At 30.1% G+C, this 24,881-nt stretch overlaps 1 protein-coding gene across 3 annotated transcripts in view; it reads right to left on the reverse strand.

The window, feature by feature from the left end:
• LOC113511946 (uncharacterized) overlaps positions 1-24,881 on the reverse strand; it is a 191,638-nt gene that overhangs the window by 9,635 nt on the left and 157,122 nt on the right. For all 3 annotated transcript variants that reach the window (XM_031909321.2, XM_026895678.3, XM_052903464.1), the window contains one exon: positions 2,803-2,878. In XM_031909321.2, coding sequence (XP_031765181.2) covers positions 2,803-2,878 — 76 coding nt within the window. The remainder of the gene's footprint in view (positions 1-2,802; positions 2,879-24,881) is intronic.

Here is a 24,881-nt window from a genome sequence, read left to right on the forward strand (position 1 = left end):
TTATTCATCGACAACAGTAACACTTGAAAACAAATAGCTAGAAATAATTCATAAACGTATTAATCTTTTTTTTTTAAGAAGACACCATTTATTTCAGTCTTGCCGTGACCACGACGTGGTGTAACACAGATCGAAACGTCGGGCATAAAATTTAGGTATATAGGTACTATTTACCGGCAATCGCGTCGCGTTAAGTCTCGCTTATAAATTAAAAATATGTTTGAACAATGCAATAGTTAACACGAATTTTTAATATCACTTGAATAACTGTTAATGTTATTAACAGTTATTCAATATTACTATTCACTAGATATGAATTTATTAAAGCCTCCAACTAAATTCGCAGCTAATTCAAACTTTACAGTGATAGAAAACATCGTTCATAAAATAATTCTATCCACAATGCCACGTTATATTTGAATATGCTCGGTGAAATGTGACCAAGTCGAGTGTTATGTTACCACAATAGTAACAATCGACCAAATAGCACCACCAGCTGGAATTGTAGCAGATAACGTAGTTTTATTACCATTTTAGCCGAGCAGTGTCCAGCAGAGTGTACCTAATAGTATTCACTAACTCATAAACTTAACATGTCGCATAAAACAACTAATGTTTTTCAGACGAAATTTCCAGAAATACCAAAGTAATAACTACTACTACTTATAACTGCTAAACTAAGCTATAATTGATTATCTACAGTGTATATCTAATAGTACTAGTACTAAAAATGTATATAATGCAATTTATTTAAATAATTTAAACATAGGTAATTAAAAAACCACGCTAAAAAATATGACCTAAAAATATTTCCAGTTTTAATCTTAAAATACAGCAAGTAATTTACCAAAACAGATTTATCTACTACGTAAAATTCGGTTAATAGCCAAGCTTAGCCTAAACAACATTCCTTAACGTCTACAAGTTCCGAATAAGGTAATTACTCATAATTTAGATGGAGATTTTTTCGTATAAATTATAGTAAAATATTTAGGACGGATCCCTTAAAAAATCTACAGAGTCAGGAATCTATAAAGCCTTATAAAAAATGTAAAGAGGCTTTCAAGGCTTTTAAAATGATGATCATTATATGAACGTGAAATGAACTCGATTAACTTTAAATAGTATTTTGAACAACATTAAGCGACCTCCAAAGACATTAGGCTTAAATAAATGACATTGTATTTTTAATTTATGTTTATCTTTTTATTCTGTTAATACTGTTTTATATAGCTAAGCTTATTGTGATGATATCTATGAATATTAATAACCTTTATCCCAATACTTTTTTAGTACACAATATACAGTTCTAAAATGTTTTTCAATAATCATTTCAATGCAAAAAATATAAACGACCTTACCAAATAGTTATGAAGTTCAATTTGATTATTAGTTTTATTTAACAAATAAAATAAGTCCATATCTAAGATTATTTATCTATTCTTAATTTTAAGCAGATACTAGATGTATAAAAGTTTAATATTTCGTTGTTTGCTATTTAAACTTGCACAAACATTGGAATGGAGCACACTAGTTATATTAACAATTTATATAAAAACAGTAGAATCCAAAAGCCCTTCCTAAAATACTTAAGATACAAACGCTCTTTATTAATTAGGTTAATTAAAATGTTGTACAATGAAATGAATTAACTACAAATAGTGGGTAAAATAAAGGAGCCGCCTCGTAAGGCCATACATCGCCGGAATGCCCAAGTTTATTGCTGTTAGAGCTTCGGGCATAACATTGTAGATAAGCCAACAGAGACGATTTGGCACAAACTACGCCCCAGTTTCGTACCCGAGTAAGGGAACACTGGATTTTGCATATAGATGCGCCTATTTGGCTTAAAGTAAATAAATTAATTGTCTACGTTTCACTGAGTATGCGTCAGTCAGATTTATGAACGTTGTGAATTATGAGCGGTTTCATTTTCTTGCAAATTGTGGGTTTGCTGAGAAAATTAGGTGAGCATTGTATGCGGTGTCTTTGAAACTTTTGAGCACACAGCATCGCCTGTCTAAAGTTTATCCGTTGGTATTTATACTACATACATACACATACTTATATACTTGCATTTAATATGTTAGTTAATGAAATTAATTCCTTATGAAATCAGTGTTAATAGAATCTCTATATTTTTTTTTAGAAAAAAAGAACATATAAACTAAAAATGAATTAAAATTCTCGAAAAAAGAACTGCCTGTACCAACAGTACAAGGTACATATTTATAAATATATATTACATTAGACCCAATTAATTGATACTAACACTAGTTCTAAGAAATTAATTTCGTTAATTTTTTATCAAACAAGCATACGGTCCACCTGATGGTAAGCGATTACCGTTATCGTCAGTTAATTTTAACATACAGTATAAGATGCTACCTAATATGATATCTGATATTATGTATACCATACAGATAAACGTTTACATTTACGTGTTACACTATGTGAATTATAGAATAGTACTACATAGATTTATTTTTGAAAAATATTTATTTACATCACAATATAAGAAAGCAAACATATAGTACTTTTCTTTAAGCAGGCACATTAGATGGTACATATAGTATCATACATATAAACCTTTATCTAAAAAAGTAGTCCAGAAGAGAATTACAAGCAACAAACTTTTGCAACATCTCCAGCGAGTTGCCAATAAAGAAAGCCTTTCGAACGAAAAAAGGTTCTAAATACCTTACTGCACAAAATCACAGCAGTATATTTGCTGTGATCTTCTGTGATGATCTACTAAATACCTATAATATATGTCATACTAAATTTAATAAAATTACTCACCGTGTAATGCCTTGAGATAAGCCTTTCCAGCAGTGATCATCTGCCGAGCTCCTGGATTAAATTTATCCAAGATATTCTGTAACAATACAAACAATACGACTAAGTATCTATAATAAAATTTTACTTATATAATTTGAGATAACAGTAATGCATAAAATAGGTGATTACATTTCAAACTTCGACTATGCGTGTTTCAGAAGAATTTAATATTAAGATTTTTCTAAAGATATTTGAATGAACACGTTATATAAAATATTTTGAAATATTGGAACCCCAAAATATAAATTGCCTTAAAGTAATTTGAATGTAGATCAACATTGAGTCAATCGGCACGCCCATTGTTGAGCAAATACTTTCGTTTTTAAACAAGAAACTATGATGCCATTACGAAATCTTTTAAGTGCATAGTTAGACTGATAAATAACATTCGTGTATGCAATATGAGAAATGAGGACTAAGACCGTAAATAGACGTTGTAGGAATGTGGCCTTTCAAGGATGCTGCAGCGGCGTGGCCTCGTTGATAGGTGTGGTTACGAGCGTGACAGCATTCCGTTACATTGCAATGTTTTAAGTAACTTCTTCTCTAATAGCTAAAATCATACTCTATTATAATTTAAACAAATATTAAGCCGTAATAAGAATCATAATATAAAAAGAGCTGTTTTTATACAATTGCCCAAAAAGAAAGTAGGTATATTGTGTTTTTAACGTATGTAATTTTCTTTTTATTCTTGTAGCAGACGATAAATGAGCTTAGCGAATTTTGTTGAATGATGTTCTATATTATTTTCTTGTTTTATTATGTTTAGGCTATATGACGTCATGAAAAAGCAAAATGGTGAATATACTCAAACAGAACTCGAGTTGATAAAGAGCGTCAAATTTCGTATTATTAAAAAAATATATATTTTATTTATAGACTTCAAAAAGAAGAATGCTTTCAATGTGGCTCTTTGTTACGTGATATTTTTACCAATTCTAATCAGATTCTGATAGTTATATTTGCAATTGATACGGTTTACTTCTGTCTTTATATACTTGTTTGTTCGAAAAAATATCATAAAGAATTATAGGTGTTATTCTACCTGTATCTTGATAAAAATAAATATTATGCTATTTAATTTGTGTATCTATTTAAAAATGAAAAGCAAATATATCAACAAATAATTGTGATACAAATAAACAATGTCAAAAAAAGTAAAAGTCAAGAAATTGTAATGAAAAATGCTAAGAGAAAATACATTTCTCGCTTCGAAATCGACGTGTGAAATGTGAAAGGCATTTCATACTCGTCATAATTGTATACTTACTTATAGGTATAAACATTTAGGATCACGACCCGGCGTTAAAGATTGTCTGTAGTAAGCATGTCGGGGTGCAGTTAAGTGCGTTGAGCACAAAATAGAGGAATATTCCATGGTACCGGCGGCCCTAATCCTCAGGTTATTGCCACATTACAAAAAGCCAATGCATTTTCCCTTTTACCCCAATATAGCTGGTCTTTCGACGGAGTGTGGGGCCGAAATACGTGCTAATGTCTTTTACGACCGTACCAACTCAAAATTTTTACATCAGCAAATGGGCACTCATGTATATTTACTCCAAGATGAAATTCGTGTTTGTACGTTCTCTTTATAAAATTTTAAACAAAACGAGTTGATTTTACAAAATGTAGACATTTCGAAGTCTTCATTACTTCCTTTATATTAAATTGTAATGACATTAAATGCACAGTAGCGCGAATTGCTTGACTCTTTATTTACTGACCACTTAAATTTTATTAAGGAAAGTGTTAATAAAAAACATTATACTATATTGAAATGATGTGATAAAATAACTACCTACGTAGTAGAGTAATTTCAATTGAATATGTATTTCACGGTTTGCCTATATTTCGCTTTGGAGGAGAAGATATATGTTTAATTTTGTATACGAGAAAACGCTATTTCAGACTTTATTACTACTGGTTTTCACGATATACTCGTACCTACCTGTCATAAATACTTAATACTCTCATGTTAATTTAAGCATTATAATCGATCTATTTTCATTTGAATATAGCTTTATACAATATCGTATAAATATTTAAATTCTAAAGGTCACTTTAAATAAATTATCGTCCCCATTCTATTCTCGTTCAATACACGACTATGACTGGAATATATGGCTTCCCAAGTTGCCAGGAGACACGTAATTTTTCACTAGATTTAGATATAGCTACCTTTTTAAAATACACGAATACTCAGTCACAGTAGTCGCTTATTGCTTGCGTCGAATGCGTAAATCTTAAGGTGGGGGACTTGGCACGGGGTTGTCAGGACCAAGGGTGAAAAATAGATACGCACTTAGAAAAATTAAGTAAGCAACAGACCCACGGAGGGCTGCCGTCGATATTGGAAAGAAAATTAATGATAATGGCGATTACTTTTCGTTAAGAATATAATAACTGTAGGGAAACATTTGGATTGATATGAAATTATCAGTACCATCAAAATTACAAATATGCTCCGGTATAAAACTAAGAAACAAGAACATAATTATTTTGTTAAAAATGAATCATTTTTAAAAAATGACAGCCAGTGTCATTTGGGATTATGTAAGACTTTTAACAAAACTCCATACATCCAAATCTGTTTAGAATTTATGGTTGAATGAAGAAACTCGCATAAAAAACACTCCTTTTAGCTAATCAAGATATTTTTCAACTATCGCCTTTTCGCCATCGACATGCACATCGTCGAGCATATTAGAATTTAACGTGGCAAGGGACGAGCCTACTGCCGTCACTCGGATTAATGTAGCTTGTTATAGACTAAATTAAATAAATACTATCAGCCAAATTCGAATTGAATAACTTTGCGCTCTATATGTTGATGTTTTTTCTGTACCCTTAAATTATCTTTAGAAAATATAAGTAAGTGTATTACATAGAAATTTCAAATTACCATTATTTATTAAGACACTCAATTTCGTCAACGTAGATATTTCATTTCGAAACAAAACACACAAGTCACATTGTATTCCGACGTTTTTAGTCTAACAGTTCCTAATGTAATACGGAGGCTTTATCCTATCCTCTTTATTTGTGGCGCACGTAGCGAACGACATTTGGTACCAAATTGCCTCGGGCAGACTTCGTGACGCTCCCGACTCCCTTCCAAAACCCTTTCCTGTCCTAATGCTCTGCGCACACGTACAATTTTTTATTTTACCCTCTGAGAATATCTAGTTATTGAAATTCATAAGCGATAGTTGAGTGTCTTACATCATTCTATTCATCTTAACTTTGTAAGTCGTTTACTATACTCGTATATACCTATTAGTATTTATACATTTCGGATAATGATTCTACTATTATATCATCAGAAATGTATATATATACTTTGAAAATTTTGCTTTTTTACTAAGTAATGTTACTTATTAAGTACATTTATTTATATATATTTGTAATTTAAATGATATATCTCATCAAACAATAAGGTATTTACTTTTATCGTCCTACATTTATAAAACAAAACATAAAAGTAATGCGCTTGAAAAAGTATTGAAGAAAGAACATTTTATTTGATTTTTATTTCTAAAAATAAACAGAATTTAAAAGATTTTTATGTTACTTGCCTTAGTCATAAGTTTTAGCTAAAGCGCTTATTTAATCGGTCACATTTTAATGTAAATTAATTAAGATTTTGTTCCAACAACCAACATTAATCTTGATAAAATTAATAATGGGATGTACATGGGAATAAAGCTATTCAATTAAAAAATGAATCAAATTCAAAATAGAACCACAAATAATGTATTTTATAGCATTGAAAAATTTATTTTAATTGAGTACTTCCTCCATTTACTAAGATGTTGTAATAAACTATACAGATTTATCCACTACCAGCTACAAAGAGCAGAATAAAATATTGTATCATGTGGATAGAGGATGCCTGAAGGCAAGTTGTAAACAGAGCTCGCAACAAGTGTCTATGTAAACATTTTCTATCATGTAAACATATTGACGTTTGCGTATTTGCTTTTAAATACCTACTTTATAAAGCTAGTAACAGAAGAAGTAGAATTAAAAAAAAATCTCATTTATTATATTCTAAAGAATGGCAACTAATGGCAAAAACCTCCTTGTAGGAGTCCTTAGTAGCAAACAGTTAATGACTAATATGGTGATTATATTATAAATGTGAAAGTGAGTTCGTTTGTTTGTTACTTCTTAGCACTTTTAGTACGTATTTAGCATATAGAAAAATATTAATCTACTTTTATCCCGATTATGTGGACGACTCAACAACTCTTTGTTTGTATTTAGTAATATTATTCTTGTGATTAACAACATATACTATACCTATATATAGTAGTATAATTTATTAGTTTGGGGTATACTGCAGTTGCAAGGGAAAGTAAATAAATGTTAAATTCCAATCTAAGCTCCGCGTCAATTCAACGCGGGAGTTCTTAACGTAATCATGGCGTGCAATTTGTTACAGATTCAACAATGCATCTCTTAAGTCCTTTGCTAGGGCAAAATAAAAGAGTCGCCTTTAAGTTCGCTAAATGAAGCTGAGCACAAAAGGCGGAGCAGAGTAATTCAAATGAACGCGGGCGGCGCCCACCGCTTCTGGCTTCGATCCTCCATTTTCAAAGTTTAATTTTTGCAAAGTTTCATTTGCAGGACTTCACAAATACTCTTAACTAACAGTCGGAACTTTGACTTGGCTAATTGATTTACTTCATTAAACACGAATGCGTAGTGTAATGAGATTATTTGATATTTGATCTCAATAGAGGAAGTTCGTTTAATTAAATCGTTACAAATACTTGTCGATAAATACCCGAGTATCATGTAACAAGGCCGTCTCACAACCAGAGTGCTTGATAATTGGTATTTATGTATGTAGAACGTTCAAGCATAGACATTACTTACTATTGTCTAGGGTCGTTATTATGTAGATATTTCTAGCCGTTCACTGTCGTTTATTATGACAATTAGAACAAACGACAAGGTCAAATTTGATGACGAATAGTAGCAGTTCTAATGTTGGCTTTATTGCGTAAAATTGCCATCTATTGAAATTATAATATTATTACTCTGCATGCCTTACAAATTTAATATTTAGGCTAAATAATCAAATATATAGGTAATGTTCACTTTAGATGTAATAATTGCATGGCAACATTATAATATTAACTCGATAATTCATAAGAACATATTATTCTTGTATGTGGCAATGACTAATTTTCATTGAAGGTAGAAAGATAAAAAAAGGTGGTTGGTGTCTGCTCTTAAATACAGAAATAGAACAGTTTTGTCGTTGTCGCTTTTAAAATATTTAATAAGTAAAAAATTTAATTTCACAATCGTGAAAGTTTAATTTTAGAATTTAATATTTTTGTATTATTAAATAAACTTCACAAAAGGTAATTTCTTGTGTCGCTGAAAAGACTTTTGAAGATTGAAACCTTTAGCGAAGGATTCAAGATCGAAACTCTTAGTTCTTATAACATTTACGAGGTAATCTCAGGTAACTTTAGCATGTTTTTTTTATATAAAAGTATTTAAAAAAAGTTTTTTTTTTAATACTTTTAAAACAATTTATCATTTTCGCATTTTCGGATCTTTTTAAAAAACTTGTCATACATATAGTCCACTTAGGTATATTCTCACACAGGTAACAAACGTTAAAATTGAATTGCTCCACAATCAAACAAAATAACATATCAGACTTAATTTTTTTCTTATATATAATATATTATAGGTAGAAAGGTAAATATTGCATAAAAGAAATATAATCATTTGATTTACATCTATCCGTGATTGGAGGTTTCCGAACACAAGCTACATACCACTTCAAAAAGATTTCTCACACTTCCTCTATAAAACAATTTTCCCCCCTCCACCATATACCCACAAAAAATGTAAAACAGATAATTATTATACTACGTATATATATAAATATGATTGCGGACTAAACTTTTAAATGTCGTTAACACTTTTGCAGACATCAAACGAAACGCCATATAAGTTTATTATTATTACAGTTATAGCTCTTGACTGGTTGTGAATGTCTCAATTTAATCATGGTTGCAGATACAGTTAGAATTATTATTAAGATAGAAAGGCATAATAAGACATTGAACATAAAATCTAAACATATGGTATTATTTTCAGTCTTTTGATATATTGTACAAGTAATGATCGTTTATCATCCTTAGATTAGACAGTTGTGTCTAACAAAAAATATTTATAAATAATTTATTTCTAATACCTATCTCTAAAAAATTCTAACATTATTCATCTTATTTAATTGAAAGAGCTGACAGCCCTTAACATAATTTGAAATTAAATTAAATAAAAAAAACAAAAAAATTACAATAATTGAAACATTAGTCTCTAGATAGGTTTTATGTTTTACTAATGCACCTTATAAATATTCCTAAATAACTATCCACTGCTGAATATAGGCCTTATCCATAAAGTGGGTTTTGTCATTAGTTGCCATGCTTGGCAAGCGGTATGGCAACCACAGTTAGGCTTTCGTGATATTTTAAAAGAGATGTTGCTGCTCATCCTTCGACCATTGAGTTCCCTTAGTCGCCTCTTACGACATCCACGAAAAAGGAAGGTCCCGGAATTGAATACAATTTCAAACGGCGCTACTTGAATAAAGGTGGATCTTAATACTTATAAATTCATTACAATTTGTACCTAGTTAATAACGAAGAAATTAATCTTGAGAGATAAACAAAAGTGAACCAACATTTATGTTAAAAAATAGAATTTCATAAATAAATCGTTATTATTTATTGTAATAATTAATGATTATACCTAATAATTTCATTATGCATAACACCATATACAACCTTTTAAACCGGTTACTATTTTCATAAATGTGTTGTAATTTCGTTTGACACTTCTAGTTGTGTTTAATATCTTTAAAAGTACCGTTTATTCATTTTCATCAAGATATCTATCAATATTATTTCACAGATAAAACAAAAGTAAAGAAACTAAAACTAAAGCAATAAAACATTTAAAGTATAACAGTATTGAAGATAAATTGAACTGGAATATTGAATAAGAATGTTCAATTACTGTAATTTATATTAACTAGTAGCTATATTGTACTAGAAAAATTAAAAAATATATCAAGTACAACTTTCTGTAAAATGAAGCAATACTTAAGAGTAATCAAATATTTGTAATCCTACTGTGAGATATAATTATGTATAATTTAGGTTTACAGACTTTAATTTATGTATCTCTAAATCTAGTAAAATAGGATAGGTATTTATAAATCTTTCATAACAAGACCTGTTGTGGTGAAACCTAAAACCAGTTGAGACTATAATGACAATATTAGGTATAATAAAACTTTAAGCAGTAATTTATTTTTATATACGCATGTACGAATGTACAAATGTTATAGAATAAAGAAACTAAGCATTAAACGAGTTATATCCAAGTTTTATTATTTAATTTATTTGTTTATATTGGGTCTCAAAGTATTTGGAATTACTCTTGTGTGAAAATAAAATTCAACTTTATGGACACGTGATATTTATTACTATATTGAACTTGAGGTCATGTGTTTACTTCCCTATAAGACTTCCGCAATAATTAAAAACTTAAAATGCCTTTATATTTTACTATTTTATGATTCAATAGTTAAATTAGCCATTCACAAACGCATTCATAAAGATTTCTCTCACTTCCCCTATAAAACAATTAAATATGATTAACATTGAAATATACAAACACAAAAACATAACATTAGTAGAAAGTATAATCGATATGAACATAATAGGTGCCCCATTACATTTAATGGTCCGAAATCGGCTTTACCGAAGTACGATTCTGTTTTAATAGGAGGATAGTTGTAAGTTTCTTTTGAACTTGATCTATCTGTAATGTTCAGATCACATAAAAGATAGGTAAATGGATACCTTATAGTCTTCAACTATCCTTAAGAATAGTCAGCAAAAATCGAATCAGTTGTAGATACAAGTATCTTCCACAGATTCTTTTTCAATTGACTTCAAATGAAGGAATGTTTCATTTTGAATGTATTTTGTTTTACAATACTCCAATAATTCTGCTGACATTAATGATTTGATTTGCACTAATTTTGTCACAACTTGTAGTTTTTTTGTTTATGGAACAAAATCTTAAATTATAATATCTTTGACATCAAGTGGTTATAAAGTATACCCTATTTAGTTTTGACTAACTGCCGGTACTTGCTTTGCATAATTACAACTTGTAATAACTACTAGAATAGATTAAATTCTAAATAATCAATTAGCGAATAACTAACATCAATGCAATCACTTATTATCGGGATTAAAATGGTCGGCGGCTTTCATTTATATTTTTATTACAAATATGTTAACCCTTAAATGGTAAAGTATTTACGTTAAATTTCATATAATCTCGCAATTTGTATGACAATGTCAAAAATATATTCATACTGCGTCTCGTAGCTTTGCACGCGTAAATTAAAACAAAAAATAGAAAATTATTTACGTTGTTAATTTAAAAGATCTTCCATCTATGTACCTTCAAATACGATCAGCCATTTATGCATGACTAACAAACATATTTACGTTTAAATTAATAGAATATAATTTATCAAGTCCTCTGTACCCGCTGGCTATATAGTAATCGGTAGTTTGAACTGCCTCTCAGACGAGTCATCACAGACGCCTCTCTTTTATGCGAAATTACTTATCAACTACCTATATTGTTTTTCTTTATCAATTATCTAGTAATTTTAATATCGATGAAATTAATATTATAAAGCGCAACGATTTTATTGATTGTTGAACAATTTTAATAAATTATTATTTTACTAATATTATCAGAAACCTAGATTATCAACAAATAATATTACACTACATATTATTTCCGAAAATTCTATCGCTATTTATTAATAAAGATCCCTGATTCGATGATCTTTTGGTTTAATTGTAGTTCATAACTTAATTCTTCGAATTAACTGGCACTTTACCTGCAAATTGGCAAGTGTACAGAAATTATTCGAAATTAGCTCACATTATTCTGACAACACTACCAGAGGCCATTATATCTGGCAAAGAAGTCCGTTATTACATCGGACTTAATTAAATCACAATGTAATTTCGTAATAAGTGTGTTCGCCAGTAAATGAGGAAAGCAGAAAAGGTGCTTAACGTTATTGTAATTCATTAGTTATGTGTGATGATTACAATGGGATATGAGCTTCCTATATAGATATAACTAGCTATATCCAAATTACGATAAAATGTATGTTATGTGTTATTTGAAGATAAGGTCTTAATGTATACCAAATTTCTTGCAATTCTGTTCAGCCGCTTAAGCGTGATTGTGTAACAAACAAGAACATTTTTACTTTCACATTTAATGCGACCATTTTGTAAGACTAGTAAAATTGAATTTATATCATCTCTATCATTTTTTATTTAAACAAAAAGTCAATCTTCTTTCACGATTACGTATTATTATTGTTTTTTTTTTTTTTTTGTATTGAACATAGAATACTAAATTGACAACCCGAAAGTGGTAATCGTCACCTATAAACATGAACAGCACCGTGAGAATCACAGTGTATTATATATAGTACTTTTCATGTTTTGTTATTCCTGAAGACTAAAGGTCATATTATGACTCCATATCTTGTAATACCACTGCCTATGGCCTACCGTTCAAACTGGAACATAGCCAGCATGCATAGTTTCTTGGCGCCAAAAACAGGCCCATGCAAACGATTTTTGTTCTTCCAGTAAATTCAAATCCATTTTATACGTGTACTATATTTGTGTAAAATATTATTCTGTCATTGATAACACTAAACACACACACTTTTTCTTCAATAAATTATTAAATCTCCATTAGACAGAATGTGACATCATTCGCGTATTTATCAAAGAAACTTACATTCGATATACGGACAGGAGTATATCAAAGCAAGTCAACAAACAATACAGCTCAGTATGTTTTATAGTGTAAATTAAACTGATGGATAATGTTGGCACCTGACTCCCGTATTACACAGTCTAATCCGCAGTGAACAGTCACGAATTGAATGATCACAGCCGCATTCCGAGCATACCGTAACCTCAGCGTTCTGCAATCGCTTTAACCGCTTTAAACATAGGTATGTTGGTAAAAAATATAACAAATAATATTTGGATGTGCTTAAGTGAGATCTGGTGCAGTAAAGTGAATGCTAAATTTCATAAAATATATTTATATTTATTATAGGCTCGCAATATGTTACTACGTAATACCCACAAAGCAGTTTTACTGTATTATATAAATTAACAAAATTAATCTTAGAGTGTGAAATAAACGCTCTTTTTCTTTGTTTTATTTTGTGCTAACTGTTTGTGACTTTACCGCATGAATTAAGATAAAAATAATACTATATTCCAGGGAGTACCTATATATAGAATTTAATTTAAAGCCGGTTAAGCATGATTAAGTATTAAACACCTAAATATTCCAATAGGGATAGGAAGGATAATTTGAAATCGAAATTAGCAATCCTTTTGCTAGCAATATCGGGTCGACCTCCATGCCGTTACCCCTAGAAATCTTTGTGATTGATTTATTATTGAATACATCATGACGGGTCAATTGACTTGCTTTTTTCTCACCAGCCATCCCTCACTGAATAACACCTGAGTCCTAAGTAACAGCAACGCATGGGGGGTATCATGGCACAAAGAGTATACTCTGTTATGCCCATGGTACTGCTCATGTCTATAGGCGACGGTTACCACTTTCCATCAGGTGGACCGTCAGCTTGTATGCCATTCTAAGTTGTATAAAAAAAAACAAACTGATGTTCCGCCAGTATGTATTGATAGCGCAGACAAGGTTATCATTCTATTATCATCCACTAAAAAAAACATTTTAATATTTTTGCAAACTTTTGTCTCTATAGTGACTCCTTTTCTGTTACGTTTAGTAACAGATCAAATAGTTCACTAATGAAAAAACTCGTAATAAAACGCTATAGCGTTTAATGAAATAAAAGTACTTAATTTGATATTCTCGAGCATGATAGCCCTTGTAATCATAAATTGATTAGAATCCAATTCCAATTTTAAACACATTTAATGCCAATGATCTGCAATGTTTTAATAAATAGTATATTAAAATGATTTAAATTATCAGACCTTCTGTCTATATTTCCATATTCCTACAAAGAATTAAGTTCTTTATAGACTTTACAATAAAGATACTTATTACTGAAAACGATAGGTATATGTTATTGTCATACACAGTTAACCAACAAAAGGCGTAGCCGGTATAGTTCATTCGAAAGGTATACAGACCTACTCGCATAACCGACAGATTCGAGTAGGTGGAATATGTCGTGTCAGATGGCATACGCGATTGTGATTGAGAAATCTGTTGAGTAATGACTATTATATCATCTTTATAGCGGTGTGAAACTTTAATTATAAAATAAATGTATACGAATTAATTTAGTCACTGTATATTACATATCATTACATACCAATATACCAAATCACTGACCGCCGAATGCTTCCGTTAATACCTATTCAACAAAAGCTTTCATTTCATTGGTATAAAGTATAATAGGCAAATAAATTATAATTAAATTAAGTTTCATTCATTTCAAATGCCAAATTCTTCAATTAAAAAAATATCAATGAAATAATAAATTTTATCACAAGTTACTTTCGTAAGAGATTTGCGTTATGTAACGTGATTAATGACTAAATAAATCTTGATTGTAGCTTTAGTGGTATAAGTTGTTAAAAGTCAATCACCAAGCGCACTGAATAGATTGAACGGATACCAAAAATAACTAAACTCTTTGTCTATTCTATGTGGAATTAACTAATAAATCTATTATCTTTAGTTCGATTCTGAAGCGTTATTCTCTAAACTTATCTTTAAAGTTAAAATTTTAGTTTGATAATTTAATGAAACTATTATATTACAGACAACTAAAATCTAAAGAAGTTCTGCCTCACTTCTATTATAAATTTGTTTATTCTGAACTTAACAATAATAGTTCATTGTAATATCAAAATGAAATTTTCGTTTCAGAGAGCTTTATAATGAACCCCACTGATTCTAAAATATGAGTGGAAGCTTATTATAAAAAAAATATATACCAAATTTATTTGTATTACATGAAGCTTATAGCGATAGAAACTTTATAAGCGAATATTTGTAATAACAATAAGCCAAATATAAACCACAAATTGTTAACTAAGTTATTATTTTAGTCTAAACATTAATATGTAAATAAAATATAATTAAGGATAAAAAACGTTATTATAAATTCTTAAATAGATTTGTCTTGAAAATGTCATGAAATTTAGCATACATAAAGGATTTGATTGGAATGGAGAGGATATAGGCTATATAATATCAATGAATATATCCTGCTCGCGTAGACGAAGCCACGGGTACAGCTTGTATAAAATAAAATATAGTAGTAGATATACAGTCAAATCCCAAACTAATAACAGTGCAGTGATATAAAAGCTAAAGAAAGTATTTTTTTAAGAATTCAATATTGTTTAAAGCGAGTTTATAGTTGTTGCGTTTGAAATGGAACGAATTCCAACAACGGTTTAGGAAGAGTTTGCCATAATGAAATTCTCCAGATATCATCCGCACCCAGTTGAAATTAAAATTCAAGTAATTACGTATGCGGTTTTGCACTTGGCACGCGAACGATTCTACTACATTCAATGTGTATTTATATTAAAACACGAAATTTTTGTGGAATATTCGCCTTATACAAAGCATATTCATTATTTTTATTAAGCACTAAAATAAAATGCCTTAACAAGCAATTCATGCATTTATTACTTTTTTTTTTTACAAGCATATTAATATACTGCAGTAATGATAAAATAAGGAAAAATACAATATATCACTACTCCATTTCATCTAAAAAGGGAAGGAGCTTAGAAAATTTATGTTTTGGTCCATTCATGACTAAACAGATAAAAGCTCAAGACACCAGAGTAAAAGAAGAAAATTTTGAAATAAAATCCTAATCAAACCTCTTGTCTAGCGTGGTTTTGTAATAAGTTACTCAGTAATGGACTTTTTCAGTGATGATATTATATTAACCTGACAGAACCTAAACTATAATATTCTATTATGATTCCGAATATCAAATTATTAATATATACAATAATTTTTAACATATTACATCTATTGTAGATATGAATCGATTTATAACCTGATTATAAATATGTCGTATTCGACATTGAAAAGGACGAATGTTTTTTTTTATCCCAGTTATTCAATGTGTAGGTCACACTGACAATGTCGCGAGTACAATTAACACATAATATACCACTTGACTACCTTGATGGTGTAACGATTTAATATGCTGTATTTTCTGTGTACTGTAATAAAATAACATAAAATAAATAAATAAAAGTACATAAAATTTAAAAAAAAGTAAGTCTATCAGTTATTTAGGACCAATAGTGTAAACTCTGTTTAGATTGTGATTAGACGTCGCAATGTAAGTTTGTTTGTTACTCAATGACGCTTAAACTATTGAATGGGTTTAAATGAAATTTGTTACACGGGTAGATTATATGCTATTAACATATGGGATTTTTATATACTGTTTTATAAAGGAAAAATCAAGAAAAAAACAACAAGTTTATTGTAATATATTATTATTATAGGATCGCCGTTCATACAACTGTAGTGAAGCGTCGGTAACAGTGGCCGACCATTATCCGCCCGGGGCACGTACGCTTTACAACCTGTCGTGCAAATATTTATCCACATCGGATTTACGTGTTAACCGCCCGGAATTGTAATCAGCTTTGATTGGGAATGCACTGGCAGCGAGACTAATGATTTCGCTTTGACAGATACCACATTCGATTTTGTATACGCGTAATATATTATATTATAGCGGAAAAAAAGGAAAAATGGAAAAACCAAAAAACAACAAATACAATAATACTATATATTCTAGTAGAGTTTTGCTCTTTGCTCAAAAATTAATTCGTGAATGCCTCAATGACAGATACAACGTAATTATTGTCGATCCTAAAGAGAAAACTGTAAATTTAGCTAATATATATATATATATATATATATATATATATATATATATATATATATATATATTTAGAACTAACAAAATTTTTCATCGTGCCTCCCACCAAATTGTTTATAATTACTCCTCTCCATCCAAAAGTTGCCTGGAAGAGATCGCTCTTAGCGATAAGATTGCCCATTGTTTTCTCATTGTGATTATTTCTTATAATTATTTATATTTATAATAAGTTTACTATTGTAATCTTTTGGAGGAAACAATAAAGAGTATCTATCTATCTATCTATCTATCTAATATTTTTTACATTTTTAATTTTTTTTTTTGTTGATATAAACATGTTATTACATTTTTAATTAAATATACTGCAAACAACCCACTCATTTATATTAAACACTTGGGTATAAGTACGAGTATGCTTAATTATATCTGAAATTTTGAATACCGAAAGTGAATAGAATTATGGTGGTGGATCCTTTCAGGTAAAGCCATTAATTGCTTCTTATTTTTGGGGAAGAAAACTCACAACTTACAGAAGGCAGCAAGCGCAAAAAAATTATTGATAGATTATTCTATGCATTTTTGTTAAAAGTTTTAACATTTCCATAACATGAATGTTATCGTTTAAGTACCTGAGATATTTTTTGTATTGTATTGTATCAGCCGTTAACTGTCCTCTCCTGAATATAGCCTCCCCCATAAGGAGCATTTAGCTAGTAGTTGCCACGCTTGGCGGGCGGATTGGCAACTATAGTTTTGCTTTTGGTGCTTAAAACATCAAGAGGGACGCTGCTGCCCATCCCTCGACCATAAACTCCCTTAGTCGCCTCTTGCGACATCTACGGGAAAGGAAGGGGTGGCTTATTCTATGCCGGAACCTATACAGCTACCTGAGATATTGATGGTGAGATATTGAGACGACAAGAACTAGTTTTTCCTTGGTTAAATAACTGAATTTGATTAAATATTTACTGATTATTTCTCATATGATACAATCTCATAGGGATGCCAATGAGCGATTATCCGCTAAACATTAACGACTAAGATACGTCTTCTAAGTTTTTAACATTTTTGCCTGTACCTAAATATGAAAATTATTATTATTTAACAATTGTGGATTTGAGTTCTGCAATATACAAACATTCACACATAACAAATATAAAAAAGTACAACCGAATTAAGAGTCTCCTTCTTTTTGAAGTCGGTTGAAAAGTATTTAAGTATGTCAATTAATTGTCCTGTATACAATACCCATAGGCCCCTCTATGGGTTTTGAGTACACGATACTTTCGAACTATATGGCGCCATGTGGTATGTCCAAAACTTTTTAAGAGGAATTTATGCTTATTCTTATTTTACTTAATTTTCTTAAATTTTAAACAACCGTTTTGAATAAAAATAAAATTTGATAGAATAACCGTTAGCTACCGTAACACTAAAACTAATAGTTTGATTAGAAACTCATCTTGGCACCGTATGTGGTCGTGCCGCGTGTTCATAAAAATCTACTCCGCACTGTTTCTTTTGTTTTTCCTTAGGATTTCTCGAGTTTTACTCTGACAATAAAAAGTGTTGCGGAATTCGGCCGGCGCTATTCAAGCATTTGTCATGGCAGCCGCAGGAACGAGCTCCGCATAACGCTTTAAATAGAAAAAATTCGCGTTGCGACATGACAAAGTAAGATGACGTGTCACAAAGCTGTTTTGTATAATTCCGATTTCTTGGCTATCTTTGGACATTATTGTTTCTTAGAAAGTACAAAGAGACAATGGACGAACTCTAATTGTGTTACATTAAATGACTTAAATTAATTCCTGTCACACTAACGTAATTTAAAACGCTTTTTAAATTACTTAACAGCCAAATTAATAGCTACTTCTAAGTTATAAACAAGAATAAATATAAATTCGATGTGACTGACTACCGACGACAAAAATAACGTTTTAGCACAAAAATTTTTTAGAATGACGATCCTATACATGTAAATGCAGTACAAGGTGAGTAATATTACATGAAAAAGCTTGACATCAAATGGGTTGTAGGAAGTTAATGTATGGACTATACAGTCATAGAAACACTGTATTATTTCTATGTGTCTGCTCTTTATGAGAGTATGCTGTGTAGATTTATTCAGCAACACAACATATCAGCACTAGACAATAAAGAAATAATACTGAACGTACTTCGAAATAAATGTTATAACAGCTTCTCTTATTTCGCTAATTATTGCTTATTATATAACAGAGCGACAGCGGGATTTGTCAAAATCCAGAATGTCACTGAACACGATTCTGTGTTGTGTCTTGGCGTGTAATTAAGAAAATATTTCGTACAGAATAACTAATTTCTATTCGAGACGAAACGAGGAACAGCCCGTGATGGTACAGAATGTAGGCAATTACATAAACGACAATCAACGCCGGTACAAAGACGTCAGAAAGGGAAAGTCGGGTAATATAATTATACAGATATGCCACGTTAGCGTCAAATACTGTAACGGGTGACTCGCGACAGGCGGAACGCTGCCTCCCAATATTGACAAATATTATTATTTTTGATACCTTAAATAATTATACTAATTAAAAGAGTTCTATCCAAAGATCTTATAATATATTTTATTAGTTGTTTTATGGTATGTAATGAAAGTTTATTGATTAAAATTTCATTTTATTATCTATGTCATGAAACTCGACTATTAAAAAGTTTTTGTCAGTTTATGGCTGCCAATTTTATCTATTTTATATTGTCGGTTTTATATTACATATAACATTTTTATAATTAAAATTACTTTAAATATACTGTTTAAATGCACAAAGCCGTTTAGATATAACGAAAAGTATCCACATACATTCAGATATACATACATTCAAAACATACTTGACAAACATTTTCCTTCCTATGGCAATTTGATAATAAAGAGCTTAAAAACGCTAATATGGAAGAAAATAAAATATTGCTCTCGGCAGCGAAGCAATACGCATTAATGTAATTTGTGCAAATATGAGAACGACTGAGTTTGCCCTTATTAGTAGCGCGTCACTGTTGCCTGGAGGCAGCCGTGTCGTCCCCTAAGTACATACGGAGGCATAATTACATTGTATTCCGATGGCATGTGTTTATTCTCTACAGAAAACAGCGTTCTATTTTGTTAAATCTTTTTCACTTGTGTGTAAATAGATGGATCAAAGGGTAGTATTTTTGTTTACCTACTGTTATAAGATGATCTTGTCATTGAAAAGGGAAATGTTTACTTATTACTTGGTTCGTATTGAATTGCTACTTATATCAAGTAAATAAATACCCAATATTTTGCTTATTTTTTACCTTATTTCTGTTTTAGGTAAATTATATCAGTGTGATGTCGGAATACGAATGTATTGTCTTACCTCTCTTTTCTATGCTTAAAATATTGTATATAAGGTGACAAATTACTCGTATAATAAAAATACATACCAAGCGAAAAAAAAACTATAGGTAATTAAGGAATTATATAGAAAATATAACAACGTTTTTTAAGAAATTTCAAATTAGAAACGAACTGTGCGTACTTCATTCGTATATTGTAGTATTTAATCTTAATTTTCAACTTCAGTTAGGTGATTATTTCGGTATCAAAAAGTGCGACTTTCAAGAATCTATATTAAATATACCTACGTTTTTCATAATTTGCTTCAAGTAATTCGCCCGTTATGAAATAAAATTTTAATCCAAAATAAAAAAAAATTGGAATATGAGTTGTGTGAAAGTCCAGCACCCCAATGTACGTGTACGACTTATGGTGTTAACTATCAGGTATCGATAGCTAGCGTCAGTCGACCTCTGACTGCTACAGAATTGCCAATACCTCATAATTTACAATAAATACCTAAACGAGACAAAGTAGTTTCGTATTTGTTTTCAGACTATATAAAATTAGAAATGAATTTATTCGTGGTAGAATCAAAATTATTGTGATGTCCGAGAAACTTACTTTTTATATCGTATGGTCTATTTATATCGTCTATCTCTTAATGCGGAGTGAGGATGAACTATGATCAACAAACTAATGGACTAGACTGGTCAAACTTTCATTGGAAAACAAACAGTTTACGAATAAATGAGGCACCCCAGAAAATAAAATAATTTTATAGCCTCAAATTTAGAAGAATCGATTTTACATAAAGTATGAATAAGTTAAGAACAAAAAAAAACTAACACAAACGAATAAACTATACAATACTACTATTTTACTATAAATAAAGTCTATAAGTACAATATAAGAATAAAGGTCCAGGTAGAACTGACACCCTGAATTGAACAATAATAACTATGTTGACGCCCTGACAGCTCGCGTCTAACTCGTGTTCCATTAAGTCAGGGCTTGCAACTTCACAAGCTACAGACGTCGCTGTGAGAACGTATGTCTTGTATTCTGGCATGTATGTCACGTAAATTGTATGTCGTCATATAGTAAAATTATTTGTTAAACGCAAAGAAATTTGTGACAACCTTGCGAAACCTGAAGAAACAAAGGTATGTTTTGTATTCGCAAAGAAAAATATATAAATGTTGGGGCATCTAGTCTTTAATCCTATAACTTAATTCTATTGTGATCTTTATCTGTGTTATAGACATATAGATTTTATTTTACTTTTTTACAGTAATCAGAATATTTCATTATCATATCTATAAAGAATTATTCTTTAGCAAAGCTATTTTTATAGATATTACATACCTACTATACACTGTATATATGCAAATAGAGCAATAGGACTTAAAGCTTTGGATACCTAAACCTTAGCTATGTTTAAAAAAAAGATAATGTACTACTTATATTTTAAAAGTAAAACGATGTAGCAAATATTTAACAGCTCAGTGACAAACTCCTTTAATTGAAAATTTATAACGTTGGTGCAAATTTATAACAAGATTAAAAAGCGTTGAGTCCAAAGTTAAGCGGATTTAAGGGAAACAAAATTTACGTCTGTTTACAGACTGGCAACTGATAAAAATGGAACAGAGATCAAGCTAAGGGCGAACGGAGTTTAGGATTACAGAAGCTTATGAGGTTCTGTACATAACCCACGCATTCACATAAAATGCGAAAAGGGAAATGGAATTTATTCCTACCAATGTTTTCATTTCTTATAATGTCTAAACAAATTAACAAAATTACTGGCATAAACCATTTCCAATATTTAGTTTATAAATATATACTAAATGTATACAATAACTTTTTAACGTTTATATGGAAAATACATTTAATACAACCACTAATACATATTTATTACATATATATTCTGTTTAATAAATAATTTAGCATTAAAAGTCTTAATAGATATTAACAATTTGCTTTGATTAATCTTAATACAATTATATTTGCTTTTATTAAATAAAAAAATTGTTTAAATTAAAAATTGTAAAAGCTGTAGTAAAAATTGCAAATTATAAATTTTTCCAAATATATTTTTTACGTTATTAATTTTACATAAATTCTTTTACATAAAAAAGTTGCCTTGAGAAAAGTTAATGCGTTATTTACGGCAAGGCAGAAAACAAAAAAAAAATGTTTATTATTATACTTAATACAAAAGGCAAGTTTGGCCAACATTTACAAAATAAATTCTACTTTGCACGAGGATGTTGCAACCCTTGGGCGTATTTATTTCCATTCTTGTTTAATCTCCCAAAGAGTGCTACTGATCCGGCCTCGCACATCTGTTCTGTGTTGCTCTACTCGCCGACAAATAATGGCTTAAATATAAGCCGCATTTGATTTTAGAATAAGATTTCACTAAATTATGTTTATAATTATAATTTTACAGCATTTTAAGTTTTGTAAATAGAACTATCGGTGGCAAATTAAATATATACATGTCTAAGTGATAAAATAATATTAGAGACATTTTATCGAAGCAATAAGCCTTTGCGATTTTACTTATTAAGCTTGTATTGATCTATTGTTCTGTATACTTATTTTTTATTGTTGTATAATAGTAATAATAGTAGATAATATATTAATATGTCAAAAATTTAAAATTTACAAAAATATATGCTGTGAATACGTTGTTTGTTGAAGATCATTATTCGCTATACTTTAGAAAATAGAACAAAGGAATATAGCAGCATTTTTTTATAAACTCTAATACGGGTTTAAAATCTACACATTGTTTATAACAGTAAACATTAAGACTGTCAACTAAAATGTGTTACGAAGATACAGACGACAAGTTCCGTTACGCTTCGTTAAAATTTCGTCAGCAGAATATCTCATTTCATCCAGAATTCTTTTTACAGCGAGTCAGCAAGTAGCACTCTACAGTGTCCTAATAACTGTCATCCAGATTTAATATCACATCTTCCATTTTGTACGGAGAGGCAATTTCCTTCCAAAAATTGTATTTGGGCGAATACACGTAAACTAAATACATATGCGGGCCAAAAGACAAATTTTATTTATATTTTCTCTCCCGCCATAGATCCGATGTACTTCTGTGTTTTACGACAAGCCTTTATATTGATGGCTTTATGTTCTCAGCTTTTCGTTGGATGACATAAAATCGTAGTATAAAATGCGATGGTGAATCAACATAGAATAAATGAATATGTATATTTTATGGCGGAAATTTGAATGTATTCTTTCAATACATTGTTAGTAATTACAGGATATAAATTGTGATTTGTATCCTGTATTTGGTATTAAATTTGAAAACAAAATTTATATTATAATCATAATATTTGTTTGTTTATTTCGTAAATACCATTAACAATTTAGAAGGAGATATATTTTTATAATGTAAACTAAATTTTTAATAGAACAATATATTCTGATATAATGAATAATCTTTCTTATCTTTATGTATTCCGAAAATGGTGTCGAGCATTCAAGTATACTCGTATGTTTCTTGACCTCACAGTTTTGACTTGTTAATTTTTATTATTATTATTTTTACTCATAAAATATGTTATATGTTTACATCTTAGCAATTAATGTAGATAAATGATACATACGAAATTGAGGTACCATTAAAGAACCTTTCCTAATATCATCTCATTACGTATAAGTACCGACAAAATTCAGCTAAACGGACCCCATTGTGAGAGGAAAATGAAAGTATATACTAGCGAAGTGAGCAAAATCTTGGGAGATCGAGTGGAGCACGGCAAAGATAGATATTTAAATATCCGTCCATCAGCCGGGTCGTGATCGTTGTGCCCGACAAATCGAGTCCTCAACGCGGGTGAGCATCGGTCGTTACTCAATCCAGTTTCCTAGGCGTCACAGGATGGCATTGTTATATTATGTATGCCGTATGAACATTTCGCCTGATTAAAGGATTTAGTCAAAATTATATATATAAATACTCGTATTGACATTACACTTAAATGCGACAATTTATATAAATATTATTTCGCTTCGATAAAGGAGTAGGTATTACTAATTACCTCTTTACATTTCTCGTCCAAAAAAATATAGAAAATTTTACAGAAGACTTAATACGAAAAAGTTTTCGTTGAACTAGATTCTATTCTTATACCTATATGTATGGACCCAGTAGATATTTACCAATATTTCCCATAAAAATAATCATGATTATATTTACAATAATATAGATTCATTATTAAATTCAAATTTGGGAGAATAGAATGACCACCAGCATATGCTATTGCAAAAGCAAATAGTCTAATCAGGGTTTGTAACCCAAACAGACCAGTCCCCACAAGCAGCACCCGTTCACGAGTATGACGGATGAGCTAGCCATCATTGCACTCAACCATATTAGAGGGAACACATCGACCTCAATCTATATTATTGTAAACAAATATAAAATTTATTTGAAAACAATACGAACTGAGTTTCTTGTCAGTTCTTCTCGTCTAGAAATCATTCCGAACTGACGGTAAATTTGACATATCATAAGAGTCTGGAATAGACCTACATGAATAAAGATATTTTGAATTTGAATTATATTTCCATTTATTTGGAGGAGTCTAGTACAGTGCTACTTTCAAGAGTCAT

The sequence above is a fragment of the Galleria mellonella genome, unplaced genomic scaffold, assembly GCF_026898425.1.
Source record: "Galleria mellonella isolate WM207_F2 unplaced genomic scaffold, CSIRO_AGI_GalMel_v1 utg139, whole genome shotgun sequence".
In the NCBI taxonomy this organism is placed as follows: domain Eukaryota; kingdom Metazoa; phylum Arthropoda; class Insecta; order Lepidoptera; family Pyralidae; genus Galleria; species Galleria mellonella.